The sequence below is a fragment of the Odontomachus brunneus genome, unplaced genomic scaffold (genome assembly GCF_010583005.1).
Source record: "Odontomachus brunneus isolate Ranch 3 - 2012 unplaced genomic scaffold, Obru_v1 Obru_scaffold_013, whole genome shotgun sequence".
NCBI lineage: Eukaryota > Metazoa > Arthropoda > Insecta > Hymenoptera > Formicidae > Odontomachus > Odontomachus brunneus.
The window spans coordinates 754,841-765,547 of NW_022639463.1; the positions used below are offsets into that span (position 1 = coordinate 754,841).

Below are 10,707 nucleotides of genomic sequence, written 5' to 3' on the forward strand. Positions count from 1 at the left end.
GAGCGTCATACCTTCTAAATAAGAGCGGCCCTCCTGGTCTCTCTTCAGTCGTATTATTTAAAACGGTTAAAGTACTTGTTGAGCAATTCGAGTCATTCTCCTCGGAAGGTGACACAATCGGTGTTTCGTCATTAATGAGAGCACCCAATGGGTCATTTTCCGTGACTGGTGTGCGTATGGGACTTTTTAATGGTGATTCAACACTGCGCGTTAGCCTACATAGAAAATATTACATCTACATAAGCCTGTACATGCAAAAAATTAGCACTGTAGAGTTCAATACGAGACGCATATTAATTATTGCGTAGAGAGAGAAAGAGATTCTCTGTGATACGATAATGGACGAAAAATAATGTCTACACGATGAATACTCGCTTGCATCGGCTACGGTAACACACTAGTGAAACAATAATGACTTAATCTAAAGAACAAGCGTTCTCAGCGACTTAGGCGAACTTGAGGGCTTGAGAGCGACACTAACTAATCCTAACAGTGAACATGAAGTATACCTTGGATTATTGGGCACCGTATCCAATTCGTCCGTTTGCAACATGCTTAACGTAGCTTGATCTTTAACTATGCTATTCTGCCGGAGAAGCTTAGCTTTCAGTTCGAACGATCCGAATCCAGGCAGATCAGACACAGAACTGCCTTTTGTGGCTGCCGAAAGAGAAAGTTTATTACTTTTGAGAAAAGTGTGTTGCGACTTGGCAGCGATATCGTGCACGCGAAACTCAACTCACAATCGCTATGCGCGGCTTCAGTATCCTGAGAGTGAGAACTGTCGAGACTAGACCGGGATAGTGCATGCTCCATGCCATCAGTCTTATCAGCAGTCAGAAAATCTACATTAGAACTCAATCGCCTTCTGGCGCTCTTCTTGCCAGCCTTCTTAAACAAAGCCGCTCCAACGATGACGTTTCGCAACTTGTTCCACATCAGCTGACTCGAGTTCGTCATGTCTGAAGGCCATGTTGCTTCAAGAACAGCCTGCGAAAGCGAGATGGACATTGCAACCTCTGACACGAATCCTGCGCGAGTCTATACTTTCTCAAAAGATTGCGTTACTTATTAATTCAAGTGAGCGCTCACCTTGTTGTAAAATCCGTACGTTAAAGCGTTAGGCTGGACACCGCTACGTTTCATATGAAATAATAATTTTACAGCTAAAACTGGCTGCCCGTACACGCCACAAAGTTGCATCATAGCTCTATAGCACACCTGAAATAATGAAGCTCAAATTCGTTGGTTTTCTTCACATATATAACGATTTAGCGCGTGTGTCCACTGATGCTCGGTTCATACCTCTTCCATAGGATCGAGACGTAACTTTTGCATCTTGACCAACAGTTCGTAAGCCTGATGTAGAATCGCAGCAGGTTGGCTAGAGACTTGCAACATAGCTGGCAAATGCAGAAACCAAAGACTATAACACGTACCCAACAAACATTTGCCCCATCTGTCAGGCATAGCAGCCTGAACAAGAACAAGATTTACGTATATAGAATTCGTCGTGTAAAAAGTTTCATACACTTTATCGGAGAGTGAATAACTTCATTTACCTGTTTTCGGGCCATCCTTTGAGCAACTTTGATTTCATGCTTTGTTCTACGAGCCATAGGACTCCCAGGTACCATACCGAAGGCACTTAAAGATGGATTCTTCAAACAGAAGTTCTTCTGAGGCCTCATTAAATCCGGATTCAACTTGAACGATTTGTATATTATTGGTGGTTCATTTGTCCCTGCTTCAGGTGGTGGTATAAATACTGTACGTTCGCTGTGTTGAGATTCATCTAGTTCCAAAAGAGTTACTAAGGATCAAACAAAAAAATAAAAATTATTATATGACATATCACACATATTTATACATATGTTTAGATGGAATAATGTAAAAATATTTTCTTTTTTTTTATTGTGTAAAAATAAGAAACAGAATGTGTAAAAATGTAAAAAGTAAGAAAGATGCAAGTTATACGAACAAAAAAATAAGGTTTACGATATAGAAAAATATCTAACAATTCATACCATTCTCTTCCTCGACTCGTTCTGTACACTCATCGAAAAATGCTAACCCTGCCATGTCCATATCGGATACGAAACTCCTCTCTTCTATGAATCTGCAAAATTTGAGTATTTTTATTAAAACAGAATTTAGGATTTTAGTAAAAAAAGTTGAGAGAATAATACAAACTAATTTACCTAATAAACATTTGAGTTCTGACGAGCATACTGTAAAACTTGGCATGAGCTTTATCGCGACTTCTCAAAAACGCTTGTATATTAAATAAACTTGTTGGATCAGTCGTCCCTACGGTAGGTGCCTTTGTGATTGGCAACAAATAGCTTCGATATCCTTTGAGAATCGTCGCCATGAATCTCAAGAAAGCATCCTGTATCTCGAGTTCTAAAGCTTGCTCTTTTCGTTTCTGATGAAACTCTCTGTCTACACTAAAGTCCTCATCTCCTCTGTCTGATATTGCAACAAAAAGAGATGTTAATTTTGAGAAAAATAAAAAAAAAATAGGGATGCAGCAGGGGACCAAACTAATAATAGCATACCTTTCTGAGAACAGTTAGTTTTTCCCCATAAAATAATCTTTGAAGATAAAAGCTCCAGCCAATTTCTAAGTTGTCTAGCTGCTTTTTTAGGTAGTAGTTTCACGTTCAAATATTTTTTGTCGTCGCATATCGCTATGTTGTTCGTGTCTAGATTTACACAGTTGACGTCAGAGGGGAGTTCGAATAAATCGAAGAACCTTGAATCCACACCAATCAGGAATGGTAACGGCGCATGCAACACCTGTAATTTTCAACGTTAGCGGCAAATGTCTCCCACTTTTTTGTGCGCTTGCACGGCTACTAAAGAGCATAAAAACTATGCGTCAGTCACGTCGGTATGCGTTACCTCCGCTAATCCCAGAGGACATAACGGTATATAAGGACACTGCCACTTAAAAGGAAACAGGATCATGGCGATAGCTTCGCTGACTGAAGTAAGTACATCCGGGCGCAGGGAGTGGACCAGAATCTTCTGCTCGGTTAATATCAGTAGCAGTATCAGCAGGCAATTGTCGGGTCCCAAGTTCACCAATAATTGCCGGAAACTCGCGCCCGATCTAGGCAAAGCCAGATCTTCCGGTTGCGTCAAGATCAGTCGATCCTGGCTGCTGAGCTGCACCAAAATTCTTGGCCGTTGTGGGCTCGGGAACGGTATGTCGCATAGAAAATACGAGATGTACTTCTCGATCGGGACGTTTTGCGGCTTGTCGTTAACCATGCCGTGTAGGAAAACCAAGAACCTCTCGAACGTGTCGAAAAACGGCCAGTGCGACAGTATACATATGGACTTGCTGATATTCAACGACTGACTCGCGGGATCCGTGTACTGCAGCTTCTCGAACTGCGGTATAGTGAGTTTCTTGAGTATACCCGCCTTCTTGAACATCTTCATCTTTACCTGTGGCTTATTCTTAGTTATTTCTATATTATCTGCTGAAATAAAACAGGGATATATGTCATAGCAGAATAATTATGAAATACTCTATTTGATGTATATACCGGGTGTTCATTATAACGATATACATTTTTTTTACCACTTTTATCAATAATCGGGTAGGAAAAAATTCTAGATTCAATTGCATCTAGAACTTACCTGTCCGATTACTATAACTAATAAGGATATAATGGATACCATTACAATGAACACTCTGTATAATCAAAAACAAGAAAGAATTAAAGCTACGAAATTAGGATTATAAAATATATTTGTACCACTGTTTTTGTTGTTCTCGTCGACCGTGTCCATAATCTCCTGATTGTCTTTGCAGTTTGGAATGTCCGATTCCAGCTGTAGCTCCTCATAGAACGTTATTGCTGAGCCGTATATCTTTTGAGCAGCATCGGCGACCGTCAGTACAAACGTCGAGAATACTGGCTTAGGTTTGCACGCCACTTTAGGCCAACATTCTATAGTCGCGCCCATCGGCAGACAGAACATGGCAACAGAATTCGGAAAGACGAAGCCATTGTAATCGGCCGTGGGATATTTGTAGAGTATTGCTGGCTTGAACGACACCAGATTGGCGCGGTTCATGGATTTCTTGTAGCACAAAAACACATCGCTGCCGAGCATTCCCTTGTTCAGATTCTTGTTGATCACGCAGAATGCATGCGGCGGACTCTCCCCTTTGTTCGTCAAGATGACGCATATGTCCGTGACGACCAGGGAATTGCAAGGCATCTTCCGACTCGCTCGTCTATACGTTACAAAAATTTTCGACGTAGAATTATTTACGTTCGCCACGTGACCTTTTGGGGTTTCCAACACCATCTCGGCATCCTGCATTATACGCTCCTTCCCATCGTATATCACACCTGAAAGTATCATTTGAATTAGTGATCATTAATGATTTAGCTATCATCTGCATTAAGATAGCTAATGTTTATAATCTCTAAATGTCTAATATCTCTTAATGGTTTCTTCTCAACATAAAACTCTTGATAATTAACAACCTATTTTTATGAGACTCAAATGACAAGTTCTTGAAAAAAATATCTAAAAATACAAGAAAAAGAATTTATATATTTCTTTTAGTTTCATTCAATGTAAATTAAAAATCTCAAATGTACAGTTGTAGACCTAACACCTTTAAACTTTATAAGAAATTATAAACCCATAATTTCGACTCTGATAGCTTGTTCACTTCGATAGTTTTCTAATGTTGATTCTTGATTTATTCACTTTTCCCCACTTACCAATATCAACTAAAGGAGGCTTGTCCCGACCTCTTCTGTAACACAGGTAACACTCGTTTGTTCGCAAGCTCCCATGATTCAAGTCAGCCGGGAAACCCGACACAGTTTGTTCTAGCAGCGTATAACCTTCAGGACAGTGTTCTCCCAGCACAGGGAATATTACGGCAAGATCCGTGATGGGAGGTGCGGTTTGCGTGTCTGCCTTGAGATGTGTACCCTCCTGACACCAGTCCTTCAGCTCACCGTTGCTCTCATTGTCATTCTCATTGTCCTGACTGGGATAGTCGTCTTGGCCAGGCAGACCGGCGACAACAAAATAATCTGCCACTCTTCTCTCATCCATCTTTGTCAGGAATTGTACAAATCACCTCCAGAACATCCAACAAACCTTCCTCTAATCAGGCTTTCTTCTCAAAGTATCTCATCGCAGATACAACAATATTATTTTCAGCTGACAGCTCTGATATTTATGTACATGGCGCTAAACTAATTGTTCCTGAAGCTCCAACCTGTAGCCACGGTGTAGCACTATGATACAGCTATGTGTGCTCTTTTGTGTGAGCTTGACTGGCAAGTTACAAGAAGTATACTTCCTCGTGCACCGCAACAAGCTGGTCAGCTAACTTTTTCTTTCTCTCTTTGTTTGCCTACACAACAGCCTTAAACATAATAATATTACATACGAAACATCACGATCCTCTGAGCCAGCTATCCTTCTTACAGCTCTACAATCTTACAAAAATATCTCAGCGATCCTCTGCTACGCGTGTCCACCGCGACGTTGAAGTATTCGTTTTACGACAGGCTCACTGAGTTATTGCTTGATCCAAATTGCGGCGTGAAGCACGTCGGTGCAGTCGCGCAGGACGGCCTTGATTTCTAGCGAATGCAATCTTACACAATGTGACGTATCATCCGATTGCCACTGAACGCCGAGGACGAGGGTGGTTATCGTACAACTCGTGGATTATCGTTCGTCCTCGCTCGGAGTGGAGTCGCGTGTAGTTCTTCGCGCGTCGTGTGCGTCGTCGTGCATCGCCAACGTGGTCCGCGGACTTCTGTGGAGAACGAGTCGCGCGTTCGATCGTCGACGGTGAGATCTTCGAATGTGTGTGTGTGTGTGTTGTGTGTATGTGTGTGTATACGTGTGTGCGTGTGGACAGCGAATGAGTGTGTACCGTCCGATGCTTCCTCGCGGTCGTCACCGGCGTGACTTCGCTGGTGTCTTCGGAGAGATAAGACGTTATTATTCACTCGGGAGGTACCGCCGTGTATGTCGAGATCGTGGCGCGTCGCCGCCGGCCGTGGTCGCGCTCGCGTTCCTCCGACACACACACAGACGACGCGCGAACACGAGGCGCATAATCAGCTGTCGACTCGCGACGGACTCACCGCTGACGCGATCCACCGCAATCGAGCAGGAGACCGTGGTTCCTGCCTCAGAACCAAGTCATAGGTTAGACGTCACACGCGCGACCAACAGTCACACAAGGGCGCTCTCGACGATATCGTCATCGCACGTTGCATGGCCGGCGAGATGAACACAAGAGCCGTTCCGCGGCGAACGCAGCAGGTCGCGCGACACGAAGAGGAGAATCCGAGTCGTCGCTTCCGCGCTGACCGCCTGCGGAATTGCGTTGTTGTTTTGCCGTGTCACAAATCGCGTCGGGAGAATTCGCGTGTAGTGTCTCTCTCTCTCTCTCAAATGGCCTTAGTCGCCACAGGCGGCAAAATGGCCGATGACAGTGGCGCGGCGCGGCGCGCGACCTCGAGCTCGGTTCAAGAACGTTCGCGCGCCTCGATCCGAAATAAGAGCGCCGGTTCACGCGCTGCTCCGCAAAACCAGTAGTGACGTCGGAGTTTGTTGTTTGCGCACTTTTCTTTTTTATTCCTTCGAAAAAACTGCAACGCTTGGCGAAATCTCGAGAACAAGTAGGTGTAGCGCGCGGAGGACAAGTAGGTGTGCATGATAAATAAGCGCGACGCGAGAATCGAGTGTTTTTTTTTGTCACGAATTCTCTTTGTTCGACAACAGATAGTGCGTATTAATAGCACACGTCGGAGAGATGATGCAAGCAGCGATTATTTTATATTGTTACTGTTATTTAATTCTACTCTTACATAGAAAAGGATATAAATGTTTTCATTGTGTGATCTTCTAACAATAAATTTTCAAGGTTAATTTCTTACTTTCTAATAACAGGAGAAAAGGAGGGCAACAAATTTGGCGGTTTTTGACTCATTTTATTAACAACTTAATATATAAAAGAGTTTAACACATACCTATTTTCTTCACTTCTCACATTCTTTTTTAGTTGGACGAAATGACTTGAAAATGGTTTTCACGAGACATTGTTCCAACAAGGGGCATATATCCTTGTGAGCTATGCTCAAGAGACTCATGGAATGTACAATGGTATCTGTATCGAAACTTCCCACTACAAACATTTCAGCGATCTGACTGTGCTGTGGAAGGGCTGCTTGTACTATAATTCCATGATCACTTTTGCCTGGTACAGACCTGGAATTACAGAAACTTTCTTCTGTGTCTGTTGGATCTACCAAATATATACCATCACATACACCCTGTTGAATAATTAAAATTTGTTATTACAGGTTATATTTTATTTGTCGACACCTGTAATTTGCATTACTACTCACAATAGTGGATGCTGTGACCAAACCATACATTGGTACACCTGCATTTGCTAAAGCTAGACTAGCAGCCATTATTGCAGCAGCGAGTGCTGATCCACCGTTGTCTAGGACTGTCGCGTAGATGTCCACTTGGAAATTAGGAAACTCGTTCTGAAATATAATTATGTACATGTATTTTATGTCTTTCAAAAATATCCAAGAACCTTTGAAGAGAAAGTCACAAAGTACATACTAAACACACTGCTGGTTCCAGAGCTCGCTGCAGTACTAAACTGTACTCTTTCTCCTCAGCATCCTGCTGATGCATTTTTCGTTTGCGATGGGAGAAAGGTGCAAATTTGAATTCGCAGTACAATTCACCTTGCACACAATAGCCAACTTTATTAGGCACTTCTCTGGGATCAAAAACCGAGCAGATGACCTTTGTATTGCCCATCTCGATGTAGGCAGAGCCTTTGGCTTGACTAACGATACCTGTCCTTAAAACTGCCGAGAAAATTTCATAAACATTTTTTTCTCTAAAGACATAAGGGGTCTGTTTTTCTTTAAAGACATAAGGGGTTTTCTGTTCCTACACTGCTGAACTGATGCAATAAGTTAGAGCGAGACAAGTATATTTTTTCTCGCTCTAATTGTATCATTTAAGCAGTGCAGGAACGAAAAACAAATCTAAAATTGAATTTGGTTTATAACACGTAGTAAACATAACCTCTACTTATTTACTCACATATATCTCTAAGTTCATTGTTTGAGCGATCATCGTGTCTCTTTGAGGCATCGATTTGTATCTCTTCCTTTTCTTCGGAATGAACATAAATATCATACGAAACGGATGTCTCCGGCCCGTTAATGCGTTTCTGGTCGATCGGCATCTTAACCTAACTTACCGTTCAGTTACTCGAACGGTGAAAACAAGAACAAGCAACAAACGCTAACAAAAGATTTGTTCGCGTTATTTGCACTTTTGACACTTTTATATTTAACGCCCATTGCATTGGCTTCTTTTTAAAAGGAGAGCTCTCATTGGATTTCGCTCATTCGCGTCTAGTGTGCAACGGACATTAAGCCCATTCTACAATTGCGTAAACGTGGTTGTAAGTGGTTGTATGTGATTACGACACCAATCAGAATAAAGCAATCAGTAAATAAAACATTCGGATTGGTTGACTCTTACGATCACGACTTACGCAATTGTAGAATGGGCTTTAGTCCCGATCTACAATGTGTAGTAAGTTTAAGCCTTAAGAAATTGACCAATCACAATCGATTAGTCCCGATCTACAATAGATATAGTAAGCTTTAAGTAAGCTTAAGAAATTGACCAATCACAGTGGAATTATAGAGGAATAATCAATTGTGATTAATTTCTTACGGCTTAAAGCTTACTACACCTATTGTAGATCGGGTCTCAGAAGTGCAAGTAACGTGAACAAACCCAAAATCTGTCCTTTTTAGCTGCATTCGGTATTTCTTTCAAGATGCAGAGAATACGACATTGAAAAGAATAGACTCACAAGTGCAGTCACTGGCGCCATCGCTGGTTGTTACGCGTGTTATCGTTCAAACGTTCTTCCAGAACAAGTAACCATGCACAGACCGATTGCCAGAGGTTAGTTACGTTTATATATTTCCTCAAAAAATTAGAAGATAATATAACTTGTGTTCTTCAATCAGTTTCAAGTTTCTCAATTGACTTCAATATCGAATTTGTGTAGAGACCAACACGACAATCGCCAGTATCGGTTATGGCACACAAATTTCCACAGCTATCACAAATCCTGACAGATCGAATCTGAGAACCAATCGGAATTGTTATTTTAGGTCTGAGTAATCGGGTTGTAAATGAAAATCGAAATCTTAGCCGCAACGCGGAAATAATTTGGCCGAAATCAAGTAAGTCGTTGCGGACTGAAAGAGAAAAAGAGACAGCGAGAGTGAGTGAGTGAGTGAGATACGAAAAAAGCAACAGAAAAGACACGGAGCGCGCGCGGCCGCATCAAACCGCGCGTCGTTCATATATGGTCCTATTCTCATTCCCGCTCGATGCCGGACGCATGCGCGAGCGCGGTTCAAGCTCGCGGGAGCCGAGCGCACCCGAGCGGCGCCGAAGATAGCCGACGCGAGCGCGACGTTCTCGAACTTTTCCGCCGGACCTCGTTCCGCGGCATTCGCGTCCGAGCGGTCCGTGTGAGCGAAGGTGGTCGCGTGCTCTCGGCGTAATCCGTCTCGTCCGTGACTGCGCGCGTGTGGGTGACGTGCGCTCGCGCGCGCGCGCAAAGTAAAAAGAGAATTGGAGTCTCGTAGACCCCGACGGCGGTTTTTCGTCGCACTTTTGCGCTCGCGTGCAGCAGCGGCGAACAGATCGCTCACGGAGAAGTCATGTTCGCCGAGCATTGAACCGGAGCGTCTCGGCCACGAGAACGAACAAGTGACGACCGTGTGTGCGTGCACGACGTCGGATCTCTCTCTTTCTCTTTCTGTTTCGGTGACTTTGTCGTCCGTCGTATCCGGTGAAAGAAAGATCGGCCAACATGTACTCCGACGGAGGCCACGAAGTGGACGGCAGCTGGGTGCTGCGTGTTTACGTCACGGACCTGCAGGTCGAGAGAAGTTTGCGCGTGAAGGGCGAGCTGCACATTGGCGGTGTCATGCTGCGTCTCGTGGAGGATCTGGGTGAGTGAATATCTGTATTTGTCAGCCTCTCGTGGGCCTTCCTCGCTCCGTTTCCTTTCATCCTCCGTTTTGCTTCTTTCCGTCGCCATTTCTTGCCGTCTCTCTCTCTCCGCCGGTTATCTCTCTACTTCTCTCTCTTTCTCTCTCTTTCTTTCTCCATCTGGAGAATTCTGCCGCGCGTCTCCGTGGTTCTAAGCGCGTATTCTCGTTAACATACGACCACTTGACTTTCATCTCGCGTTTACACGAAACGGATCTCTGTATCCGATGCGCGGGAGGAACCGTTGCATTCATTAAAGCGCCGCCGGATTGCAGTAAGAATCGTCGACCAGTGCGAGTAATGGCGGCGACGCGGGTTTCAATTTTGAATTTTCGAACCGGCAACATGGCGGCTGCGTCGTACGCTCATTTAGTTTGCGACAGACTTGTAAACATAGCTATATGTCAAAAAGACATTATGCGTATTATAAACATAGCTGTGTCAGAAAAAGAAAAGTCCGTAGATTAAAACTCATTTTTATAAACAATATTTTATTACATAAATAACATTATATTATACAAATTATTTTTCGACAGAGAGAGACAGAGAGAGAGAGAGAGAGAGAGAGAGAGAGAGAGA

At 43.4% G+C, this 10,707-nt stretch overlaps 3 protein-coding genes and 1 long non-coding RNA gene across 7 annotated transcripts in view; 2 read left to right on the forward strand and 2 right to left on the reverse strand.

Annotated features, from left to right (window-relative positions):
• LOC116841061 (DENN domain-containing protein Crag) overlaps nucleotides 1-5,645 on the reverse strand; it is a 10,706-nt gene extending 5,061 nt beyond the window's left edge. For 2 of the 4 annotated variants that reach the window (XM_032808574.1, XM_032808571.1), the window contains exons 1-12: nucleotides 4,758-5,599; nucleotides 3,774-4,376; nucleotides 2,908-3,494; nucleotides 2,562-2,802; nucleotides 2,202-2,472; nucleotides 2,028-2,119; nucleotides 1,563-1,813; nucleotides 1,306-1,476; nucleotides 1,093-1,221; nucleotides 744-990; nucleotides 510-660; nucleotides 12-215 (exon numbers count right to left, since the gene is read on the reverse strand). In XM_032808574.1, coding sequence (XP_032664465.1) covers nucleotides 12-215; nucleotides 510-660; nucleotides 744-990; nucleotides 1,093-1,221; nucleotides 1,306-1,476; nucleotides 1,563-1,813; nucleotides 2,028-2,119; nucleotides 2,202-2,472; nucleotides 2,562-2,802; nucleotides 2,908-3,494; nucleotides 3,774-4,376; nucleotides 4,758-5,100 — 3,290 coding nt within the window. In that variant the 5' untranslated portion in view covers nucleotides 5,101-5,599. Of the gene's footprint in view, nucleotides 1-11; nucleotides 216-509; nucleotides 661-743; nucleotides 991-1,092; nucleotides 1,222-1,305; nucleotides 1,477-1,562; nucleotides 1,814-2,027; nucleotides 2,120-2,201; nucleotides 2,473-2,561; nucleotides 2,803-2,907; nucleotides 3,495-3,773; nucleotides 4,377-4,757 lie in introns of all 4 variants that reach the window. The other 2 variants (XM_032808572.1, XM_032808573.1) reach the window with 2 other exon arrangements.
• Nucleotides 5,646-6,538: 893 nt separating this feature from the next.
• LOC116841071 lies at nucleotides 6,539-7,589 on the forward strand. Its single transcript, XR_004377487.1, has 3 exons — nucleotides 6,539-6,689; nucleotides 7,073-7,270; nucleotides 7,374-7,589. It is a non-coding gene; the product is annotated as an uncharacterized LOC116841071 (long non-coding RNA).
• Nucleotides 6,963-8,449, reverse strand: LOC116841070 (exosome complex component MTR3-like). Its single transcript, XM_032808587.1, has 4 exons — nucleotides 8,143-8,449; nucleotides 7,648-7,901; nucleotides 7,419-7,565; nucleotides 6,963-7,343 (listed from the first exon to the last, which is right to left on the reverse strand). The coding sequence occupies exons 1-4, from the start codon at nucleotides 8,285-8,287 to the stop codon at nucleotides 7,050-7,052; spliced, it is 840 nt and encodes a 279-aa protein (XP_032664478.1). The 5' UTR covers nucleotides 8,288-8,449; the 3' UTR covers nucleotides 6,963-7,049.
• Nucleotides 8,450-9,572: 1,123 nt separating this feature from the next.
• Nucleotides 9,573-10,707, forward strand: part of LOC116841064 (unc-112-related protein) — a 62,555-nt gene continuing 61,420 nt past the window's right edge. The window contains exon 1 of the mRNA XM_032808577.1: nucleotides 9,573-10,088. Within this exon, the coding sequence (XP_032664468.1) occupies nucleotides 9,947-10,088 (142 nt within the window). The 5' untranslated portion in view covers nucleotides 9,573-9,946. The remainder of the gene's footprint in view (nucleotides 10,089-10,707) is intronic.

What these genes read in the sequence shown, in the direction of transcription:
- LOC116841070 (XM_032808587.1), bottom strand. Translation starts at nt 8,287, where the DNA reads ATGCCGATCGACCAGAAACGCATTAACGGGCCGGAGACATCCGTTTCG. An exon ending in CAATGAACTTAGAGATATAT is followed by an intron (nt 7,902 to 8,142) that starts GTGAGTAAATAA and finishes TTTTCTCGGCAG; the next exon opens with TTTTAAGGACAGGTATCGTT. An exon ending in TGGTCACAGCATCCACTATT is followed by an intron (nt 7,344 to 7,418) that starts GTGAGTAGTAAT and finishes ATTATTCAACAG; the next exon opens with GGTGTATGTGATGGTATATA.